The sequence below is a fragment of the Emydura macquarii genome, unplaced genomic scaffold (assembly GCF_026122565.2).
Source record: "Emydura macquarii macquarii isolate MOO-44397 ecotype Brisbane River unplaced genomic scaffold, CSIRO-AGI_Emac_v2 contig_383, whole genome shotgun sequence".
In the NCBI taxonomy this organism is placed as follows: domain Eukaryota; kingdom Metazoa; phylum Chordata; order Testudines; family Chelidae; genus Emydura; species Emydura macquarii.
The window spans coordinates 12,669,948-12,695,428 of record NW_027130520.1 but is presented as its reverse complement, the minus strand read 5'-3'; the positions used below and the strand labels follow the sequence as shown (position 1 = coordinate 12,695,428).

Genomic DNA, 25,481 nt, shown 5'->3' with positions numbered 1-25,481 from the left:
TTATAACCTTTCTAACAGTATCTAACATGGCATATCTCACATGAATTATTATGATTTTGACACACTGATGTTAAATAATATAATAAATGCCCCCCCCCCGAATCCAGCTAGTGTGACACCCCCAACGCGAGATTGGTGTAGAAGGGAGTAATCAGAGCTCCTGAATACACCTCAAGGGCCCCCCTAATCCAGCCAGCATCACACCAGTTATAGTAGTATTCAGAAATACAATATTCAAACTTTTCCCCTTCGAGGCCCTGCACAGCTTTTGATGTCCGTATCCTGTCTCTAGTCATCTCTTATTCCTCCACATACCCTAGGCTAGTTCATCTTGATGCTCTCTGTTGTTCCCTACTAGTAGCTATGAGCCTTTTCTCATGTCACCTCTTTGGTTTGCCTAGAACATCTTCCCCAATGTCATGCACCACATAATTTGACTCAACAGAGGCCTCCTCCATACTTGCTGCTTTCAGTTTAAAGCTTATCACTGACCACCAGCCTGGCCTTTTCTCACTGTCTTCCAGTTTTAAAGCATGTATTTTTTAAAAAGAGGAATTTACAAGATACATGCCTAAGATAACAATAAAAGCACCTCAAGTTTGGTCACTCCTGTCTCCCCAGGCCTCTGGTACCTTCTTCCCAACTTTTGTTTGTAGTCATCCCTTGCCATGGGTTGTGTCCAAGTTGGATTGTAAGGACCTGTCATCTTTCTAGTTTAACAGTGATATACACAGCTATGGTGATTAAACTTAACAAATAATAACTTTGGAAGAGGTGGAACGATCATCAGGAGGTCAACTTCTGATGCTGAAAAAAGCCTGTGAGCATTACAGTGAAAGATCTGGAACCCTCCCCTCCAATAAAAACCATTACATATATGAGAATCTAAAAGAGAAAAATTTCCTAACTGTGTAAGCAGCAGCTGAAGTGACTCAACACCTGAAATAATTCCTTTCCCCTCACCCCTTCCCTTGAAATATCTCTACCCTCCCTTATCATTGACACTAAGCTCTTATACTCTGGAAAGCCTTCTTAAAAAAATAGAATCAGCTCTCCCCTCTAGCCCACTCTGCATATATTTCTGCTGTTTGTGTCCGCAGAGCTTCTGAGCCTGTTAATTTTCCTTGTCTGCCTACACTGTCCCTGATGCATACCAGAAGGCTTCAAGTTCTTCTCTTTCTGTAACTGACAGGAGCAGAGTCTTCTGGGGCCTCCTAATGTTGTTTCAGGCAGGCAGCGGGAAGAAAATAAAAGGGTTCAGGACCTCTGGGAACACTAATAGTGCTGCAGTCATGGAGGCAGGCAGGCAGCAAGGAAGGAAATTACTCTCAGTGCGAAGAAGAAACACTTAATTTTGCTCCTTAAACTCTGCCCTGGGGGAGGAGTACTAGTACTTGGTGAGCTCAGAGTTAAATGTGGGGAATCATTTTCCCCATTCTCTTCTAGAAAACGCCTTATCAGGGAACTTGATATTTTTATGCAACTTACTGCATATTTAACAGTATTAGTATAATGTACTCATTCAATTCATGGTAGAAGCTGTTTCCAAATTCTCACAAAGATATGGTGTCTGAGTATTAACATACCTAGCTATTAAATTCTTGATAAAAATAGATTTTGAAGCATAGATTGCTTCTGTCCATTGTATTTTAGATATTCTTTCTGAAAACAGGTCAGGCAATTTATGTGCTTATAGCAGTATTTATAGTATGTAATCTTTATTAAACAAGTTTTCAGGGTTTCAATAGGAGCTGTTTGTCAGCTGGCAGCGTAGCACTTCTCTACCCTTCTTTGATTTGGATGTCAGCCAGAGGATTCAAATGTCAAGCTATGAAAAACATTCTCCCAGCAACATAAGCTGGCTATACTGCTACCAAGTATTTCCCCATGTCATGCATGTTTTCCTTATAAATTACATTTTTGGTTTTGAACTACAAACCAGATTTACCTTGTCAGTCAGGAGAAAGGTGCATACTTTAAACATCATAGACAAATAATCCAGTTCATGGCCCATTTCTGCAGCTACTCCAAAGGAAAATGAGGTTTTCCTAAAGACTTCTTTGGGAATTCCAGCTAACGAATCTACCTTCTAGGTAAGAAGACACTGAGCGTGGAGTGTTACCCTTGATTTGTGTGTACACCTCCTTTTAGACGCATAGACTTTAAGACCAGAAGAGATCGTCATGATAATCTGGTCTACCACCTGCACATCACAGGCCACAGAACCTGACTCACTCCCTCCTGAACAGACCCATAGCCTTTGGCTGAGTTATTGAAGTCCTTATATCTTGATTTAAAGACTTCAAGTTAGAGAGAATTCACCATTTACTGTAGTTTAAACCTGCAAGTTACCTGTGCCCATGCTACAGAGGAAGGCAAAAACACCCTGTGGTCTCTGCCAATCTGAACCTGGGGGGAAATTCCTTCCCAACCCTAAACATGGCGTTCAGCTGGACCATGAGCATGTCAACAAGACTCACCACCCAGGCCCTTGGGAAAGAATTCTCTAGTAACTCAGAGGCCTTCCCACCTCTAGCCATTGGGTATATTTGCTACTAGCAGTCACAGATGGGCCACATGCCAGTGTAGGCAATCTCCTCATACCATCCCGTCCACAAACTTATCAAGAGCAGTCTTGAAGCCATTTTAGGGGTTTTTGCCCCACAGCGCCCCTTGGAAAGCTGTTTCAGAACTTTACTCCACTGATGGTTAGAGAGTTTTGTCTAATTTTCAAGCCTAAACTTGTTGTTGTCTAGTTTATATCCATTTGTTCTTGTGTCAACATTGGTGCTTAACTTAACTCCTCTCCCTCCCTGGTTTTTATCGCTCTGATGTATTTATAGAGAGCAATCCTATCTTGCCTCATCCTTTGGTTAGGCTAAACAAGTCAAGCTCCTTGAGTCTCCTTTGTAAGATAGGTTTTCTATTCCTCTGATCATTCTAGTAGCCCTTCTCTGCACCTGTTCCAGTTTGAATTCATCTTTCTTAAACATGGGGGACCAGAATTGCACACAGTATTCCAGATGAGGTCTAACCAGTGTCTTGTTTATTGGTAATAACACTTCCCAATCTCTACTGGAATAACTTCTCCTGATACATCCTAGGATTGTATTATCCTTTTTCACAGCCACATCACATTGGCAGTTCATAGTTTTCCTATGATCAGCCAATGCACCCAGATCTTTCTCCTCCTCTGTCACTTCCAACTGACACATCTCCATAGCAAAAATTCTTGTTGTTAGTCCCTAAATGCATGCTCTGGCACTTAGTACTATTAAATTTCATCCCATCTCTATTATTCCAGTTTTCAAGGTTGTTCAGACCTTGTATGTTATTCCGGCTCTCCTCCATATTGCCAATACCTCAGAACTGTGTATCATCCACAGATTTTATTAGCGCAGTCCCATTTTTTGTGCTAAGGTCATTAATGAAAATATTCAATAAGATTGGTCTCAAAACTGATCCTTGAGCAACTCCATTAAGGACTTCCTTTCATCCTGACGGATCACCTTTCAGTATGATCCACTGGAGTCTCCCTTTAATCAGTTCCTTATCCACCTTTCAATTCTCATATTAATCTCCATCTTTTCCAATTTAACTAATAATTTCCCATGTGGAAGTGCATCAAATGCCTTACTGAAATCCAGGTAGATTAGATTTACAGCATTTCCTTTGTCTAAAAAATCAGTATCTCCTCAAAGAAAGAGATCAGGTTGATCTGGCACAATCTATCTTTTCTAAAACCAGGTTGTGATTTATCCCGATTACTACTTACCTCTATGTCTTTAAGTACTTTTTCAAAATTTGTTTCAAGATTTTGCATACAAGGGGAGTTTTTTCATGGATTAAAGACAATATTTGGCCTAGAGTAGCTAAATTCCATAGTCTGTTTAGTCTGCCTTTTTGATAGTGAGACAAGGTGGGTGAGGTAATATATTTTATTGGACAACCTCTGTTGATGAAAGAGACAAGCTTTGACTCCACCCTCAGTGTCTTATTACGAAGAAGGCAGATTCATTAGCTGGAATTCTTTAGGAGAAGAAGTCTTTAGAAGTCATTTTTCTCCTCTCTTTCTCTAACAAAAGTTGGCCTAATAAAAGATATTTCCTCACTCACTGTGGCTTTCTAATGTCCTGGAACCAACAGGAGTACAACAACATTGCAAACAATTTTTAATCGAGAGTCAGTCTGGAGAGAACGGGTGCTTTCTTTTCATTTTTCATCTTCTGAATAGCTCATCATTTTAATGGCATTTTTAATTTTACCTTTTTAGCAGTTCTGATGTTTTTCTTCTCAATATTTGTATTCATCTTTGTTTAGATTCTAGCCTATTGACTTACAGGAAACAGTGCAGAAAACATTGGTTAGCTGAGGTGCTTTAACCTTAAAGAAGTATGTGGGTTTTAATAATCAGTTGTAGTAAATAGCTGTTTGAATTAGAGGAGTTGTTTTAATTCAAATGCTAAGTAGTCTTCTGGGTTTTAGTCTCATTTGCAATATCTCCTTGTTAATAAGCATAAATAGTACTTCTAGTTATCTAGAAGTTAGATGACAACCAGTGGTTACAATGGGTGCACCTTTGTTACCCATTTAGAAAATTCTGGCCAAAGTTTTCAAAACAAGGTGTACAGAGCCTTGTTTTTGAAAATCTTGGCCTTTGTGTTCATTGTGTTTACATTGTAAATTCACTCTGTCTGCCACAGGAAGTTCTCTATTACCATATCCTGTTCACATTACTCACATGCATAGTCCATTTTAGACTATTTTGCCAATTGGTCCAGTTATTGGTTGATACTCAAGGCGAGTTCAAGAAGAATGCTTGTGTGAGTAAAGCAAACAGGATTTGGCCATGTGTGTATATATATTTATTTAAATCAGTTTGAATAAGCTATGTTTATTACTACCTGCAAATAACTGAGTCTGAGGACCTGTACAGGTTCATAGAAGAGTCATCTTCATTCACTGTAGGCAGTTAATATGCTGTACCTTCAATAATGGCTGAAATAATTTCTCACTAGGACAGTGAAGTAGATTGTGTTAAACTAGCTAACCAGAGTGTACTTAACTGTATATGTCTGAGGAGAAAAAGAGAGAAAATTGCACCATTTTACTGGGTCAACAATGCGCAGATCAAAACATAAGGTTACTATGATTAGTTTCCTTATATGTTAAAGTCCCCTCAATCTTGATACCTGTTTTTATCAGAAGAAATGATTTGTTAGAGTATAAGCTTGGCTTTTAGTACGTATTTTCTTTTATTGACATTTATTGCATCAGAGAAATGTGTTTAAAATTGCCCCCACATACCAAAAGCATTTTCAGAACCCTTCTTTATACCATTTGTTTGAACTGTCTAATCTGAAATCAAATCCTTCTCAAACTGGGTGAGTTTGTTTGGGAGACCCATTGTTGTAGATGCTCCATCTTGCAAAGCTGTGTGGGTACCTTGATTTTCATTTTCTAAATACATAGGGCCAAATTCTGCTTTCAGATACACACTTGTGGCTCTTATCCAAGGGCAGCATTTGGTCCCATGTGTCCATTTTTCAGTGCTGTTTACTCTGGGAGGAGCTCTTGCTAGGCCATACTTGTATGAATAATTTGGAAATTTAGTTAGTTAACTGGGTAGCATCTATATTTTTAGAGAGAAAGATTTTAAATGAGGAGGTTAGAAAAGTTTTTATTTACTGAAGTGCAGACTCCTGCCTGCTTTTCTTTCTCCCTCTTCCTCTCTCTCCACTATTGCGTCATACAAAATGACTGCACTTGTATTACTGCACTATACAACTGCTTGGGAAGCCAAGACATTTGACCTTCTGAATGTCTACAGTCACATGCTCTGTATATTACTCAGCACTGTGATCTCTAAAGGCCTGATACAGAGACTGCTTAAGTCAGGAAAGGTTCCTATTGGCTTCAATGGGGGTTTTGGATTATGCCCTATGAAATGGGCATCTAGCACTTTGCCCCTTCTGGAGCACAGGTTTGTCCTAACTGTGTATGATGATAACAAAAATGACTTAATTCAGTGTTAAGAAGTGCTATGTATCTTTCATTAAAAATACCTAATCCAAGATATTTTGTTTTAAAACGGTTTTAATACAAATTTGTATTGAGTTAAACATTGTCGTTTGTATCAACAAGCATTGAAAGGTTTAAACAGAATGAAAAAACCCTGTTCTTAATCAGAAGCCCAAAATGCTGCTGAATAAAGAGAACATGTTCTGTTGAAGGAGATTCTGTGGTATTTTAAAAACAAAATCTGCATGTCATATCTTGGTTCTGATAAATTACTCCCCCACTGATATCAACAGGAGTTCCACATATATAGAGACAGCAGAATATTAGGATTGAGAGACGGCATTCAAATTTTGGAGCATAATTATGCCTTCATCCTCCACCACCACAAATCCCCTCTTAAAAATATTGAGTAGGGGGTATGCAGTGATTCATATCCACAAACTGGAATTTGGATGGCCCTGAAGCCAGTATATAAAATATGCATACAAAAGACTATTGAGTGGGATACCCATCTTCCTCCTTTATTATTAGAAGCCAGATCCCGGAGGCTTTTTAAAGAGTGTTGCTGTTACAATAATCGCTGTAATATAATCCATTCTAGTTGTCAGCAAAGTTATAGTGGCCTTGTACTGGAAATTGTGTTGTAACAGAGGGCCTGGAGTTTGTGTTATAACAGAGGGCTTAATGAAAAGGGTGGAGTGTAATGTTCTGTGCCATTTAAGGATCAGGCACTTATTCCAACAAAGATTATTCATGGATTTTATTTCCAAGTACTTAAACTTTAGTAACTGAACCAACTATTGTTTACAATTTCTTTTTTCCAGGCGTAGTATGATTTAATATATATAGTCCACAGAATTTCACTGTTTCTATTCCTGCACTGCTTATACCTTGTAAGATAGAGAATCTTTATCAGCTGCAATGGACAATGATGGTTTTCCCTTTGGGCTGTAGGCAAAGGAAAGAGATTAGCAAAAGGAGCTCTGATAGTAGGAAAAATCTTCATCTTTCTTTGGAGGCCTATGACACCTAGTTTGAAAGCCTTCCTCACTCTTTTCCTTAGACTTAAAACCTTTCTTTAAGAAGTATCTGACTAAAAATTGTTTGTGGAACTTCCTGTATAAATGCTTTTGTGATGTGATATGAAGGCCTCTGGGAATTATATAATTTCCTGTGTAGTTTCTCATAGTATCAGATTAGCATTTTTCATTTATATTTTTATCAATACAGCCTGAGAGCTTTTGTGTTGTAATATATACTGTAATATATATATATATACAAAATATATACTGTTAGTTATGTTATAAATGTAATGACAGAGCCAGAAGACCACAATTATATAGTCTTTATTCATATGGTTTCCCAGAACCACTTGGACTGGGTTCATAGGAGAAACATTCAGATAGGATGAAGGAGGACCTTTTTTGTGCTGTCAAAGTACATTAAATGTTGCTGCATCAGTAGAACTAAGTTGTAGCTCTCCTTTTTATAATGAATTCAAACATAAGGGGCAATAACTTACAGATCCTGCTCATTTTTAGATGTACTTTCGCTGACTCATTTCTGTCATTTGTAGTGCTGCCCTGTTTAAACCAGCATTACCAGATGTAATGATGTATTTTAATGTCAATATATCACTGTGTTGCTGGTGAAAGCTCTCCTTGGTTAATAGGTAACCTGTGCCATTCACAAACTGATGCTCAAGGGCTCTCTGTTATATAACTACTTGTACTGTATCCAGATACAGTACAGCATTTCCATATCAAATTAGCCACTCCTATTATCCTTATTTTAATTACAACAGCTACCATAATTTCACTGATGGTATCGTTGAGTGTTTTCCTTGGCAATATCTTAACATGTATATTGGTTCAGACACTGAGCAGTTAATTTGGTATCCTATCTCTGGCTGTGGCCAGTATCTAATACTTTAGAAAAAGGCAACATGAACTCCCCCTTCCTTCTCCCTACAAAATTTGTACTATGTAGCCAGTTGTGCATTGCTATAGGTATGATGTGCATATATGTGAGAGAATTCCTTCCTGAGCTCCAGTGATCAGTTTATACCCTGAAGCTTTAAAGTCTGATTAACCATATATAGGTAAGCTAGAAGACTTCCTAATGTTATCAATAGTCATAGTAATACAAGTGAGGTTGTTCTTTATGCTTAGAATTTTTTTTACATTTGAATTTTAGCCAGTGCATGCAAATGTCACAACACTGAGTAATTTTCTTGCTGATCCTGTTTGTCTGTAGGTTTAATGTATCACTACGCCTGCAGTGAAGTTTGAAAGTTGGCAGGTACATCAGATCTTAGGGGTAGTGATTTAAAGACAGTTTTTCAACAATAAAATCCAGTTGATAGTCAAGGTGAAGATTACTTAACAAGATGTTCTTACAAGAATACTTCAAAAGCAAAAGAATATAGATACATCAAAGAAAACAGTGAAAGCTATGAAATGTATTTCAGTATATGTACTCTGTATTTTATATTTTCTATAATTATAATAATAAAAGTAAACTATTCCTAAGCAGAAGGGACCATTACGATCATCTAGTCTGATCTGCTGCATAATGCAAGCCTCAGAACCTCACCCACCCACTCCTGTAATAGACCCCTAACCTATGACTGAGTTATTGAAGTCCTCAAATCATGGTTTAAAGACTTCAAGGTACAGAGAATCCACCAGAAAGTGACCTGTGTCCCAAGCTACAGAGGAAGGTGAAAAACCCCTAGGGCCTCTGCCAATCAACCCTGGGGGAAAATTTCTTCCCAACCCCAAATATGGTGATCAGCTAAACCCTGAGCATGTGGGCAAGACTCACTAGCCAGACACCCTAGAAAAAATTCTCTGTAGCAATGAGCCCTCCCATCTAACATCCCCTTGGGCCTATTTACTATAAAGTAGTCAAAGATCAGTTAATTGCCAAATTAGGCTGTCTCATCATACCACCCCTCCATAAACTTATCAAGCTCAGTCTTGAAACCAGCTACGGTTTTTTTTTGCCCCCACTACTCCCCTTGGAAGGCTATTCAAGAACTTCACTCCTCTGATGGTTAGAAACCTTGATCTGATTTCAAGTCTAAACTTCCTAATGGCCAGTTCATATCCATTTGTTCTTGTGAACTTAAATACTTCCTCTCCGTCCCTGATATTTGTCCCTGATGTATTTATAGAGAGCCATCATATCTCCTGTCAGCCTTCTTCTGGTTAAGCTAAACAAGCCAAGCCTCTCGTAAGGCAGGTTTTCTATTCCTCGGATTGTCCTAGTAGCCCTTCTCTGCACCTGTTCCAGTTTGAATTCATCTTTCTTAAACATGGGGGACCAGAACTGCACACAGTATTCCAGATGAGGTTTCACCAGCGCCTTGTAACCTCCCTATCTCTACTGGAAATACCTCACTTGATGCATCCTAGGATAGCATTAACTTTTTTCACAGCCACATCCTGTGATCTACCAATACCCCCGGTGACCTCCTCTGTCACTTCCAACTGATATGTCCCCAGCCTATAGCAAGAATTCTTATTATTAGTCCATAAATGCATGACCTAGCACTTTCCACTATTAAATTTCATCCTATTTCTATTAGTCCAATTTATAAGATCATCCAGATTTTCTTGTAGGATATCCCCAGTCTCTCTCTGCATTGGCAATACCTCCCAACTTCGTGTCATCCTCAAACTTTATTAGCACAGTCCCACTTTTTGTGCCAAGGTTAGTAGTAAAAAAGGTTAAATAAGATTGGTCCCAAGACTGATCCCTGAGGAACTCCACTAGTAACCTCCTTCCAGCCTGACAGTTCACCTTTCAGTGTGACCCATTGTAGTCTCCCCTTTAACTAATTCCTTATATACCTTTCAATTTTAACCTTTAACCTCAATGTCCTTTACTACTTTCTCTTTCAGAAATTTTTTCCAAGACCTTGCATATTACCGAGGTCAAACTAACAGGCCTGTAGTTACCTGGCTCACTTTTTTCCCTTTCTTAAAAGTAGAATTATGTTACCAATTCTCTAGTCATATGGTACAACCCCTGAGTTTACAGATTCATTAAAAATCCTTGCTAATGGGCTTGCTATTTCATGTCTGTTCCTTTACCATATTTAGATGGAGATTATCCAGGCTCCCAGATTTAGTCCCATTAAGCTGTTCGAGTTTGGCTTCTACCTCAGATGTGGTAATTTCTACATCCATATCCTCATTCCCATTAGCCACCCCTACCACTATCCCTAAGGTCTTCATTAGCCTCATTAAAAACTGAGGCAAATTATTTATTTAGATATTGGGCCATGCCTAGATTATCTTTAACCTCCACCCCATTGTCAGTGCTTATCAGTCCCACTTCTTCTTTCTTTGTTTTCTTCTTATTGATATGGCTATAGAACCTTTTACTATTGGTTTTAATTCCCTTTGCAAGGTCCAAGTCTACTTGGCTTTTAGCGTTTCTCACTTTATCCCTACATGTTCTGACCTCCAAAAGGTAGCTTTTCTTGCTGATCCCTCCCCGTCCCAATCTTCCACTCTTGTAGGCTTCCTGCTTTCTCTTAATCACCTGTCTGAGATGCTTGCTCATCCAGCTTGGTCTACAACCCTTGCCTATGAATTTTTCCCCTTCCTTGGGATGCAGGCCTCAGATAATTTCTGCAACTTTGACTTGAAGTAATTCCAAGCCTCCTCCACCCTTAGATCCATGAGTTCTTCAGGCCAGTCCACTTCCCCAAATAATTCTCTTAATTTTTTTAAGTTAGCCCTTTTGAAATCAAAGACCCTAGTCACAGATCTATTTTTGTTTATCCTTCCATTTAGTTCAAACTGAATTAGCTCATGGTCATTCGAACCATGGTTGTCCTCTACAACCAGTTCTTCTAGGAATTCCTCATTACTAACCAATATCAAATCTAAAATGGCATCCCTTCTTGTTGATTCAGTAGCTATTTGGTGAAGGAATCAGTCAGCTATCACATCCAGGAAAATCTGGGCCCTATTATTACTAGCATTTGTTCTCCAGTCTATATCTGGAAAGTTAAAGTCTCCCATAGTCACACAATTCCCAGTAGTATTTACCTTATTAAAAACATTAAAGAGGTCTATTCATATTCAAATTGGATCCTGATGATCTGTAGCACACCCCAAGCACTACCCCGGAGAAGCCCTAGTACCTTTCTTCCCCAATGTGATTTTCACCCAGACAGACTCTGTCTTATCCATTCTATCACTTCTGATTTCTTTACAGTCTACCTCATCATTGATATACAATGCTAATCCACCACTTTTGCCTTTATTTCTATTTTTCCAATACAGCACATACCCTTCAAACCTGTACTCCAGTCATGACTACTATTCCACCATGTTTCTGTTATCCCTATAATATCTGGTTTCACTTCCTGCACCAGTTGATTTAATTCCTGCGTTTTGTTACCCAGGCTCCTTGCATTGGATACAAATATCTTAAATTTTGCTGTGTGGCTTCACTCACATTCTTTACCTAATTTGGCACAGTCATTCTACTGCCAGTATCGCTGATTGTTCTGGTACCTACACTACCCTTCCTCTTAATTGTAGGCCCAAAGCTTGATTCTGCTATATTGATTCTATGTGAAATACCCTTATTCCTTTGGTACGTGACAAACCACCACAGCAATCTCTGTAAGGCTTTGCATTTTGAGTAGGTAGGGTGATCTGTTCACTATTGAAAAGTTTGTTTGAAACCACCATCTGTTTGTCCAAAACTAACATCTGGTCATTGATTATCCTGTTTATAAAGTTACCAAAGATCATTCTGTAAAACTGCTGCTATTGTTGAAGTACACGTTTTAAGATCACTGCTTAAATTAACATCAGCAAATGTTCTGAAACGGAAAAATTCAATGTTAAATGAGGATGTTTTGTAATAGTGGATATTTTAAATAAAAAGAAATAATTGTTTCTGAAGGACACTTATGTCTTCCAGGTACGAGCTTTAAGTAAATGTTAAGAAATTAGGGTGTGACTAAATGAATGACTGATGTGTGTGTGGGAGTCCAGGGAGTGATGGGAAAAGGCACCAGCCTCGATGTTCAAGGGAGTGAAAACAACAACTTACTACCCAGATGGCTGAAGACTGCCCACCCTGATGACCCTGGGATCCACCTCAAAGGACAAACACAAAATTAACTATGAAAAACAACAACGGTCATGCTTGCAAAACTTGGGTGATTAATAATCACACCAGGATGCAGCATGATGAAGCAGAACCCATAGAGTGGCATAAGAGCTTACCCTTATAAAAAAGGGAATGAAAAAATGAGGACTTCAGGTTTGGTTCTATAATCATCATCCAGGAGCATCGGTACACACCGACAGACCTGTGCTCCCTCCCTTGTGCTTAGCCACCTGGCCAGTGGACTAACACGAGCAACTGAGGCTGGTCATTGTACTCCATCTTTTTAGAATCTTGTGTGTGTGAGTGAGTGAGTGAGAAAGTGTGCAGGCAATTGCTTTTTAAAATTTTTCACTAAACGTGGAGTATTGCCTTGTCCCCCTGAATAAGAGCCTGCTGTTTAGTTTATAAGTGTAATGTTTTGGTGGAGAATTGCAAACGGGGACATTGGCATACATCTCAGTTATTGCGAATCTGGTGTGCACACCATTAAAGAAAGGTACCTTGTTTTGAAAAATTGCCCACCAATATTTGCAGTCACCTCATGAAGGAGCTCGTACTATGTGACGGTCACTGCTACTCACACGTTAGGAGTCCACACTGCGTGTCGAGTACTCACACGTTAGGAGTCCACACTGCGTGTCGAGTTTTGAAGTAAGCAGGTCCCCACTTGCATGTTAGGAGCTCGCACTGCGTGCGGAGTGTGAGAATCTATGCTGCCAGCATGCTAGGAGTTCACACTGCGTGCTGTTTACACATTGAAACCCAGGGAATCTGTGCAGGAAAATCTTTCTTGACAAAAATTGTGTGCATGCAGAGGGTTTCCCTGTGATGTTACCCCTCCCCCCATTCTCCTACTCACTGCTGTGTCCTTTCCTATTTCATTTTCCTCCCTGTCAATGTTAAAATCAGGCGTGGAGATTACATGGGCATCTCCCAACTGTCTCCCCCAAATTCCTAGTTTAAATCTCTCTTAATCAGTTGTGCCAACCTCCATTCTAGAAGTCTATTTACCTCCCTGCTCAGGTGAAGTCCATCCCAAGAGAACAGTCCTTTGTCCATGAATGCCTCCCTGTGACCATACATCCCAAAGCCCTCCTTATAGCACCACTGCCTGAGCCATCTGATGATCATCAGAATCTTGTCACAGCTTTGTTGTCCTCCTCTAGCGACAGGCAGAATCCCACTGAAGATCACCTGAGCCTCCTTAAGAGTCTTCCCCAGCCTGGCATAGTTTCCCTTGATACGTTCCAGCGAGAATCTAGCTATATCTTTTGTTCCCACATGAAGGATAAGCAGTGGATTCTTTCCCATTCCTGTTAAGATGCTTTTCAGCTTCAGGTCCACATCTTGGCACCAGGCAGACAGCACACCCTTCTGTTCTCTGGATCAGCTCTGGTTACAGGCCTGTCTGTTCTTCTCACTAGGGAGTCCCCAATTGCCTTTTCCTGATGATGGTGCGATTCTCCGGCCCATCCCCTGCTCTTTTTGGCTGCAACTCCTCTCATTTTCTATTCTCCCTTGCAATCTTCTGCAACCCATCCTGTTTTCTCCTGGGTCTCTTATATGGTGGTATATCCATTGGCTCATCCACTCTTTGTATAGGACTAGCTGCTCTTCTCTTCTTCCTTGCCCTCCTACCTTCAGTTACCGCCTGCTGTGCCCCTTCTTCATTTTCCAACCTGTTCTTGAGCTCTATTTTTCCTTCACTAGTCCATCTTTTCCTTTGCCTGGTTCTCGTAGTCACGTGTTTCCACTGGCCCCTTTCCTTACCCAGCAGTCTCCCCTGAGAGTTCTTTGGTCCCACTTCCATCTGCAGGTCTGGGCTTTTCCTTTCAGACTCCTCATGCCTTTGATCCATCATCTTCTCGAACTCCCTTTTAAACTCAACCAGTTTCCACCTGTGTCTCCAAGCCTCAGCTCTTCTCTTCCATCAGCTCTATCAGGCAACACTTCATACAGAGTTCATTTCAGGCACCCCCTTCAGGATAATGTATATCCTGCAGCTTCCACATCCAGTCATCTTCATTATCTCTTTCGCTGCTTGGGTCACTACCACTGTTGCCTCTGTATCTGTCATAGCCTTCCTACCTGTCACCAAGCTGAGTCCCAGACTCCCTTGTTTATAGCTCTGTTTTCTGGCTGCCTTTATAGGCCCCCTAATTAAGGAAGCCCTGCCCCCTAATCAGGCTCAGCTGCTCTCAGGTCCTCTTGCTATCATAGCTTCCTAACAATCACATGTTTGCAGGAGAACTAGCATATAAATTGTTCCTCATGGAACCTGACTTTCTTTACTCAGGCAGAACTCCCATTGAGTTACAAGACTGAGTCCTTAGCTGACAATAATGCAAACTACATTGATATTTTCTCTGTAGTAGATAAAGGTTAATTCCATTTTGGATATATATACTTCAGTTACCTGATTAACAATTCAGGAATGGGCCCCTTGTCTTCCTGTCCTATTTCTAGGTAGGTCAAATATTTCACAAACTTTCCCTTTCTCAGAATGGCCAGTACTCACTCAGCAGAACTAATCCATGTACCTGTATATAAAGGAAGACCCTTAAATGGTCTACATGACCTTTTTTAAGATTGTTTTGAAAGGAACTCTGTATTGGCAATGAATGCTTTTAAAATCTTATCCTTTTATAAACCTGGTCATCTGAGCATGTCTGTGGGATGAAAGTTGGCTCTACTAGTGTGACATGCAGCTAAGCTTCACCCTTTCCAGGAGAATAAAAATGCTACCAAGATTTTTTCAGTGCTCTGCTTTGTAGGGAATTTAGTTGAAATAATGTTTTTAAAACTAATTCTCTTTAGATTTCAGTAGCAGTTGTGAGGGAGGGATGAAGAACATTGATGGCTGATCTCGTTTGGAATGTGTAAATGTGCACCCCTTCCAGTGTTTTTCCTTCCCCTTCCATTTTTTTTCATGGGATGATCAGCTGCAAACTGATTAGCAAAGGTACACTCTCAACTCACAGCTAATGTTATCTTGTCCTTTGTGATGGACAGTAGTGTTGCGTGTGCAGCTGCTGCTTTTGGCAATAGTGAAAGTTTTGATCCTGTAGAAGACACTGCATTGAAAGGTACATCTGATACATGTAAGGAAAAAATGACTGGCAGCATGGACTAGGTCCAGAAAATGTACAGAGGTACACTTTTTCCATACTAATGATTAAACTGTGAGTTCACACAGAAGCCTTAAGTATATAGCTTGTTCAAAATAATAAACAGCAACAGGAGAGAGGAGCATAATAAAACCATTCATTTTCTGCAGCTCAGGTTTACACTCTGACTTGGTTGTTGATGTGTCTAAAGGTCATAAATGATATGAATAGAGAAGACATTGTTATTAGTGCCAAGTTCTCTTAGTTCCCTTGATAAATGGGAATATCACATTTATCACAAATGCATATCACAATACAAGCTGTAGAGCTTACGCAAATTAATTATAATGGGGAGGTGAAAGCAGTACATTATCAGATGCCAAATTAACTGCTGATCAAAATGTCTGTTTCTATGTATTTTATTTGCTAATCTGCTTTCTTCTACATTTGTTGTCAGTTTTGCTCATTTGTCTTTTTTTAATGCTTTAATTCAGAATTGTGGGTAGGGGTCTGTAGTTTGCTTTAAACTAAAACACCTTCATCAACTCCTGACATACTTTAAAGTAGAGATTCTCTCTGGTGTTTAAAATAATTTGTGTCTGGACTATATTCTAACTATAGCTTTAAGATTTTGTAAATTTTGGTATGCTTCGGAGGAGAGGGTGTTTCTGGAAATAGCTACATTTGTTGCTTAAGCAGAATTCAAGAACTCACTCAGCGGAACCAGTCCATGGTCCAGCAGATAAATTGTGCACACTCATCCAGTATTTAAGTGTGAAAGACTGGTGAGTCCTGCTGACTAATTCACAGAAGAAAATTGATATTGATCTTGAGAAAATTGCCTTCTATTCTCCTCTGCATATTGAATTTGATCATGAGGTTTATATGAATGAGGAGAATAAAGAACAAGATAATAGTGTATGGAAGAACCTTGTATTAGTAGGGGGATGGACTGGAAGGTCTAATGGATCTTCTAACTGTCTCATGAGGAACTGAGACTAATTGGGGGGGTAGGAGAAAGGTACCAGCAAAATGGTCAAAAGAAGACAAACTCAGGATGGAATTTAATTTATCTACAGCAGTCAAAGGTACTTGTTAATGAAGTTTGCAACATGGTCAGGTAGGTACCTGCACAGTCTCTTAATTTACATGGTATACACTGTTAGCAAACACTCTTCACCTGTGGGCCTTGCAGGTAATTCACAAAGTAGATTTGGCTGTCCTGATTCAGCAACATTGCTAGAAGCAGGCAAAGCCCCCCAGAACTAACTTGGACTGGCTGATTTTACTTTTGGGCAAGATTGTTACAGCTCTTATTCAGCTGAGCAGGGAGTAGGGAGAAATAGGCCTCTTCTTGCTTCCCAGTGTAAAGAGCTGGTTGTTCCAGCCCCAGTGAGGAGAGAGAGCAAGGATAGCTTGTCTGAGACTCACTGTTGCAAGCAAGCTGGTGGAAAGGGTTAGAGAGTACACTCACCGTCAGAGTAATGGGCTGGTTGTTCCAGCCACAGTGGGGAGAGCAAGGACAGCTTGTCTGAGACTCTTGAGCAAGCTGGTGAAAAGGGTTAGAGTACACTCACCGCCAGAGTAACTGACTAGGCACATAGGGGAAGTAAGCTGCTTCTCAAGAAAGGAGGCAATAACTTTACTCCCTTCCCAAAACAAAGGGAGCACAAGAGAGGAATTATGATTAATAACCATTATCTACTCTGCTCCTTGACTAGCCCCTTGCTCTCAGTCAGATTGTAAAGTTCTAACCCTTTATTTCTTTCCTCCCCTCTTCTCTGGGTAGACATGGTTTTCAGGTGGTCCCCATGCAGAGCTAATTGCGGAAGCAGACCTGAATTATAAACATGGCAATGAGCAAAGTGCAGATGGGCAGTTGTTAAAGAAATACGATTGTGTATTTATTCAGTTAAGGAATAGGTACATCTAGGTGTGTCACATTATCGCATGTGGTGGGGAGTTTTATTCATGAAGACAATACCAGTTGAATATAGTGCACAATACTGAAAGATATTGGCTTTATTTCAGCCTTGGAAAGAACAAACAAATGACTCAGCTCTCTGGAACATGGGAAATTTCTGGCCTCAAAGTGACATCGTGGTTCCGTTTTTTAACAATTTAAACAAATAAATCACTTAAATAACATTTAAGTAATAGTAGGAAGGATTTTTTTCTTAAATATGTGACTTTTTATCTGGACTATATACCTGTTGATTGTTAGGAGTTTATTTTGTTTGCACAACTTTGAATAAACCAGCATTTCTGTATCTCCAAGAGATGAAAGCTAATGATTATGCATTAGGTTTCCCTCACACGCATGCAGGTTTACACAGAAGTACTGTTCGTATGATGCAGTAATTTTAGTGCCAGGTATCAAAATGCCACTTTCTGGAAATTAAAAATGATCTTTGTAATTGCAGTTGCTTTAAAATAAAAATAATTAATTTTGAGCATTTTGCTTATCATAGTGTAGATATTTATAGGATGATATAATACTAGAGTTGCCCAGTAAAAAATCCAGAAAAATACCAAAGAAAACAAATGACTTCAGTTATAATTATCCATCACCGAGACAAAAATGCCCGACCAAAATCCTTCAGCAACCATAGATGCATTGCACCATATCGTAATTACTTAAAATTAACAATGTACATTATATTTATCTGCAGTGATGTTTTGCTGAAGACAAGTTTAAGTCAAGCACCCATATAAATGAGTCATCCGAAGTATTTGGCATGTGTGTTGAATCGCACTCTAGCAAAGCCTTAGTCTAATAAAACTTTGATAGTAGGTATTGTATGATCACTAGGACGAATTGTCACCAGAACGGGTATGTGTTGCTAGTGCGCTCTCAATCTAGTGAACTGTAGCCACACAGCTTATGCCATTGGACTTGAAGGCCCTTCTGCAGTTCTGGTATGAAGGAACTGTGGGGAAAAACGTCTGCCGCATGCTCACTTTTGGCCCACACTTACATACATACAGTAGATGCGCAGTCAGAACTTATCACAGACACATGCATACAAATGAATTCTTATTTTAACACATATCCTATTTTGTATACTTCATGTTACAATATTCCATTACCATGCCGAGTAAGAGGAGGTTAATCTTAGGTCTGGGTTTTCAGAAGTTGCCTGTGATTTTGCACCTTCACAGAATTATGGAAACAAATATTTACAGTGGCATTTTATAGCACTTAGGTATCCAAGCAATATATTGCATCCACAATTCAGCTGTTCAGCTCTTGGGTGTAGAAAAGCGGGAACAAAATGGGCCTTATTTTTGAGTACAGGTTGTGCATTTTAGGCATGCTGTTTCTGATTTGTGTGTAGTATTGTCCAAAGGATTTGGTTTTCTGCTTTCTTCATTTCACTTATTAGTTAACAATTCTTGTGTTCATTTTTTGTCTTGTTTTCAGATGACACTGGCTGCCCCAGTAGCCAATCAGTATCTCCCGTTAAGACTCCTTCTGATGCTGGAAACAGTCCAATTAGTTTTTGTACTGGTAGTGATGGAGATTATACCAAAAAGAAATTTAATGCTGGAATGATGGGGGAAGGAAACCCACAGTCTGCTCGATATAAGAAGGAAACAAAGACAAACCTTGTAAAACCAGGTAAGTACATGTTAGATCCTTTCTTTTTATTAATTTCTCTTTAATGCATACAGTATATTTAAAAGTTCTCACCAAGCAGCAAAGAGGACTTTGTTTATGTAGGTGGTGAACAAAGAAATAACTGGGCCATTTATACATGATTAACTGCAAGATTTGAAGAGCAGTAAGTAGTGGGCCTTTTTAGTGACAGTGTAATAATTTGAGGCCTTGATATAATTTTTTAAGACTGGATGTGATATGAAACATACTGAAATGCAAAATTTGCTGTGTAGAATAAATTGCACATATTTTTGTTGTTCTTCACGTGTGACACATTCTTATAGATCATTCCGGGACTGGAATAGAAGGAACTTTGCTTACCTTCTTCAAACACATGAAGTTAACACAGTATAACTGCAAATTGCACACATTCAACTTGCGAATGTTACACTTACTGTGCAATGCTGTTATGATCTGATCTAATTTTACTGGTGCGAGTAACTGTCAAGTAACAAATGATCTTAATGAGATTATAATAAACCATCCAAAGTGTAACTGGTAAAATTCATGGTGGTTGATTTGTGAACTGCATGGGGGAAAGTGTTTCCTATTTTGGCGGGGATTCATCAAGGGAGGGTTTAGGATTGTGTTTTACTTCAACGTGAGTGAATACCAGTCTAGGGTCAGGTCACCTTTATATTGGCTGTGGATACTCAGAGGCTGTGCACTGTAATGTTACAGAAGGGGCAGAACAATGTTTCCATGAGCTGGAGGATGAGAAAGGGTCAGTTTCCCTAAGGTACTGGGTTCTCCAGTTCTTCTTGTAACAGTCATGAGGAGGGTAGACATAAGACTGGGTTATTAACATTTAACAGTCCTGCTGATTTCATCTGGTGCCTCATCATTGGGAACACAGGACAGTGGCTGCCTGGTACTCTACTCTTTGGTCCATGCCATTCAAAGCAAGGGGTAGGTGGTTAATCAGTCCATCATTATCCAAGACTTAATCATGGATAAGGTCCCTAATTTAGTTTATATTGTTGAGACTTGGCTGGATAATTCCGCTGATCTGTTGTTAGCTCCCTTTGTTCAGCATGATAAGGCAGAAGTATTAACATCTGACTCTAGAATGTAGGTGCACCACTCCAAAAACAGAATGATTTGTATGTATCTAGATTGTCCATAAATCATAGGGGAGCATTATGTTAAGAACAGTTGTGATACAGATTGCTATGAAGAACCTTACATTTCTCTTGGTCATAAAGGGGTAGAATGATAGGTTTGTTTTCTGGGGGGAGACTATTTTATTAATGGCTTTATGCAATGGCATTTGTATCTTGTATTTGGTTGCTTTTATTTATTCTCTGTTGCACATTTCTGCAAACAGTGGAAAAAATAATAGAACTGTGTCTGCTGTTCAGGCACAAAGTTACAGAATGTGCTAGTTTGAATAGATGCTATGTCATGGGAATGGTTCCATTGTTCTTTAATAATAGCGAGTTGTGCTTTCACTGTCATGTTGAAATGCATTTTAAAATCCTGCCAGTGCACTTTAGGAAATGTATAACTATATTCTAAAAGCAGGGTCATTCTGCTTTATTGTGAAATTACCATATCTAAAAATCTGTACTTGGTATCATTCTTGATGTTTTCCCCCCATTTAATCCCTAAAATAAATTGTTGTGCTTTTTTATTTGCAGATTCACAGAGGATGGGATGGGGAGAGGATGGGAGATTGATCAGAATACATCCCTTTCTGCTGTCATTTATTTTGCAGTATTTAGTAACCTCTTTTAATGTTTCTGCAGTCCAAGAGTACTGTCATCTGAAGGAGGTATAATTGTGAACAATGGAATATCAAAGATCATAGTATTCAGTCATAAATCTGGGCTTTGGTTTGGGCATGCGTTGTGGCTCCTATCATACTCTGAGTCCCACACACTCTGAGTCCCAGACATTTTGATTTAATAAAAATGAGTGTAAGCCAGGGACTGAATGAGCTCTCCTTTGACATCTCCTGACAAACCGGGGGAAAAGACTTCAAAAGCAGACAGTATTTGCGTAGACATGCCTACTCTGCGTAGGTGTTCAGCAGATGGAGCTGCTTTACCAAAGGCATCAGTTTCAGCTGGTTTTAGGTTACACTTTACTTTAGTATTGAATGCAAGAGTAATTAATGGTTGTTATCCTTATTGCATGAGTAAAAGACAGCAGAACTGTAGTTAGAATGTCCTGATTGAAGGGGTCACCCTAAACTGAACCTCACTTGCTAAGCAGAGGGTAGGGAATGCTAAATTGTAATGAAAGTGAAAGGGGCCAGGCCCCTACCTGATCATATGAAATCTGTTTAAAGAGTCCCTAAACACCATTTGACCTTCCCCTTGCTAGTGTTTAAAGTCAGAGATGATGGAATTCAAGTGTGATCAACTAGTTTTTGTTCAATGGTTGCTAGAGCTGAAATCACTGATGAACAGTTGGTCTAGAAGCTATAAATCTTAGACTTGCTGTGGGGATAGTGTTATGGTGAAAGACAACAAAAAGGCAATACCTCAGAGATTCTCCCCTATCCAGTAAAATCTCTGAGAGTTGAAATCACTAAGAGTTGGGCTAAGTGGACCCTCAGAATTTGGCAGTAAATGGCAGGCAACAGCAGTTTTAACAGTGGCAGAAATAACAGTAATGGCAGAGTACAGAGGCAGATGGCGGCAGAGATAGGATCAGCAGCAAAAAGTGAGCCCACTGCAGAGGTAGCAGCAGTAGCAGAGACATAGATGCACTTCCACTGGCCCTAAACTCACATGAATGCGCCTCTGGATTCTGGGTCCTTGCTGACCAAGGACACTCAACTTTGAGTAGGATGCAGCAGAAGGACAAGAGAAGTGGCATGTTAAAGGGCCATTAGTTTGTTTGACTTTCACACCGCAAGGTGGGAAACTAAGGCAAATGTCGCTGCCCAACATACTGTGGGGTGGGTATTTCTTACGGTTGCCTGCTTTCAAATTGTGGTTGTGATGTTTTCCCAAATTAATGATGCGTCCCCTTTCCCTTTTAATAAAAGTTTTCTCCTGGTATGCACAGACTCAGTGCTTTTAAGCTGGGAAGTAGTGACTATTTGAGGCGCCTAGGAATGGTGTTTAGTTTTCCCAGATTACAGAGTTGGGGCTCGAGACAGTTCTTTTTTGTATTGATAAGAGGAGCCCTTAGATATTGAACTCGGTCCTTGTTGCTGCTGACTCCACCCGGCAGAAGGGTTTACAAGTGTTTTGCTGATGTGGTTGTTTGTATTCACAAGTAGTGGTATAATGAATAGGGGAGTCTGAGGGCAGGTCTGCACTAGAATTGTTACAGCACAGCAGCTGCACCGCTGTAGTGCTTCTGGTGAAGCTGCTGTATTCTGACTTGAGAGCACTCTCCCGTCAGCATAATTACTCCACCTCCATGAGAGGCAGAAGCCATGTTGGTGGGAGAGGGTCTCCCGCCAACGTAGCACCAGTGTAGACAGTGCTTAGGTCGCCGTAATCTGTGTCACGCAGGGGTTGGCTTTTCACACCCCTAAGTAACGTACGTTATACTGACTTATGGTAGTGTAGACCTACCCTTAGAATATTAGAGGGGAGTGAATTCCAGGTTCACTGCGTCAGTTATTAAACCATCTGTGCTATGTTTATCTTGAGCACCAGATTTCTTCCTGTGCTCAATCTTTGGAAGAGAATAATATGTATACTGGTCAACTGATCATGATTTTTGGGGGCGTCCTACCTGGCTTTTAGAATGTCTGCTTTGCTTCTTAAATGATTGAATATGTGCTTTGCTTGTTTAAAGTGTGTACGCCCCTGATAGTGGACACAAAAGAGACATCAGAAATAGCCCTAAATAGAAACATAATGTCACCCAAAGTTTGTTTTCCACAGAATTTCCTCTTGTTGTTCTCTCTGATTTGTGTGTGGACATAGAGCTGTGTAAATAACTGATATTCAATTATTTATACAAACTGGAACCGCTTCAGCAGAGAGATTGAGGGAGACTCACCCCAATTGCCTAGTAGGTGGGGCATTCTGCTGAGAGGTGGGAGATTTAGGTTCAAGTCCCTGCCTCAGAGGGGAGATTCAAATCTGGGTCTCCCACATCTTAAGTGAGTGCACTAACCACTGGACTATTGAGTCTAAGGGCTTGGACTGTCATTATTTTACAAATTCACTAAATGTTTTGGTTGACCCCAAACTGCATTTTTTTGGTGAAAGAACATTTTGGCCAAAAATTTTTGCCTCGCTCCAGTGTGAACTTGCAGAATGATAAAGTTTATCAGATCCCATCTAACATGTTGTCTAGCTAGCAAATGCATGGTAAAACAAATATTTTTTGACATTGTTCTTTTTTGCTTGTTTCCTTTCCTTGCTCTTTGGTCCTCAAAATAAATGGGGCCCATTCAGAAAGCTAGCCAGTGCTTTCAGTTCATATGCTGCATGCAGAGAGCCCTGCTGCACATTTTACTGATAGGCTCTGTTTTACTTTCATGTCTGTTGCTATGGAGCTGTGTAGATTTGCTTACTTGACCTGCTGACGGGAGGCGTTATTAAAGGCTCTGTCTCCATGGATACACCAGTATGAAACTGTATTCCACAGAGAAATTAAAATACACATCTCTCTTCAAAAGAAAAAAGATGCAGTGGTTTGGTATAAAGCTGTACACTCTTGACTGTTCCCAAAGCTTGCATTCTAAATATGAACTTGGATAACATCACAGTAAAAAGATTTTGTGTGTACCTTGTTATGTACAAGGCATCGCTGCTGATACAATTGTATCAAGATAAGACTGAAATTTAAACTCATTTTCAGTTTTTTGCTTCCTGTCCGTGATAGATTATGCTGCTAAAAAGGGGCTGATTTTCCTGAGTACCTGCAGCTGTTGTTGAATTCAGCTGGAACTGTGGGAGCTCACCACTTCTCCAAATCAGCCCTCCTAACTGACCTCCCCTCAGTTCACAGGGAACAAGGCCCAGATCATTCTAGAACTTAACTACCTCCCCCCTTCTATCATTCTTCAGCTGCCCCTTAGCCCTTCTGTCTCACATATCACCCACCCCCACTCCCGCTCAACACCATGGGGTTGGGTTACTTGGGACGAGAGGCAATGCTGTTGCAATAAGCCATTGGCATTGCCATGTTGGCTTCCGGCCCTATGCTGCACTCGGAAAAGGAAAGGTTGCAGGGACAGGAACCATCTGGTCACCCTAGCATTCTTCTCTTTATTTCTGTGCATCCACTAAAGTGGGGCATAGTCGATCACTAGGGTGAACTTCCACTCCAGCAGGTAGTAACAGAGAGTCTCCATGGCCCATTTAACCTCTAGACGCTCTTTTTGACCACGTCGTACCTTTCCTTCCTGGGGAGGAGTTTCCTGTTCAAGTACAGGATTGGGTGCTCTTCCTCCCCCACCATCTGCGAAAGGACAACCCCTACCTCTACCTCTGAGACATCTGTTTGTAGGATGAAATCTTTCCCGAAGACTGGGGCTATGAGTACTGGATGGCTGCAAAGGGCGGTCCTTAGATCTTTGAATGCTTCTTTCGCCATAGCAGTCCACTTTATTATATCCGGGCCCTGAGCTTTTTATTAGGTCCGTCGATGGCCATGTTCTGTTGGCAAAGTGAGGAATAAATCTCTGATAATACCCTACTATTCCTAGGACTGTTCTGACCTGCTTTTTGTGCACCGGTCGGGGCCAGTTCTGTATTGCCTCTACCTTATTCCATTGGGGTTTCACCAAGCCTCTCCCTATCACATACACGAGGTATCTGGCTTTGGCTAGCCCTATCGTGCACTTGGAAAGGTTTGCAGTGAGGTCAGCCTTTCTGAGGGCGTCTAACACCGCCTCTACTTTACCTAAGTGTGTCTCCCAATCAGGGCTATGGACAACTACATCATCTAAGTAGGCAGTGGCATACTTGGCGTGGGGACTTAGTAGTTTGTCCATTAGTCGTTGAAATGTCACTGGGGCTCCATATAGTCTGAAAGAGAGATGGTGTATTGAAAGAGGCCATTGGGTGTAGAGAAGGCGGTCTTCTCCTTCACATCTTTGGCTAGTGGAATTTGCCAGTAGACTTTGGTCAAGTCCAGGGTTGTCAGATATTGGACTTTGCCTAACTGATCAACTAGTTCATTGATGTGCGGTATTGGGTAGGCATCAAATTTGGATATTTCATTTAATTTCTGGAAGTCATTACAAAACCTCAGAGTGCCGACAGGCTTAGGAACTAGGACGATAGGGCTGGGACCACTGGCTGTGGGATTCTTCAATAACCCCAAGTTCCAGCATCCGTCTTACGTCCAACCTGATTTCTTGCCTTTTGACCTCTGGTATTCGATAGGGTTTTATCATCAACCATGCTCCAGGGTTGGTGACGATGTGGTGCTGGACTACCTGGATGTGTGGAAAACACGTCTTGGTTCTGCTGGATCATACTGATGACCTCTGCTCGCTGTACTGGTGTTAATTTGGGGGATATCCTTGCATCCACCTGCAGGGCATCTGCCTGGGAGGGTGCTTCCTTGGTGACCAGATACATCTCCCAGTCTCACCAGGGTTTCAACAAATTCACGTGATAGCT

At 40.4% G+C, this 25,481-nt stretch overlaps 1 protein-coding gene across 4 annotated transcripts in view; it reads left to right on the top strand.

The window, feature by feature from the left end:
* SYBU (syntabulin) overlaps positions 1-25,481 on the top strand; it is a 60,468-nt gene that overhangs the window by 8,013 nt on the left and 26,974 nt on the right. For all 4 annotated transcript variants that reach the window (XM_067537406.1, XM_067537405.1, XM_067537404.1 and 1 more), the window contains one exon: positions 18,697-18,894. In XM_067537406.1, the coding sequence (XP_067393507.1) occupies positions 18,697-18,894 (198 nt within the window). The remainder of the gene's footprint in view (positions 1-18,696; positions 18,895-25,481) is intronic.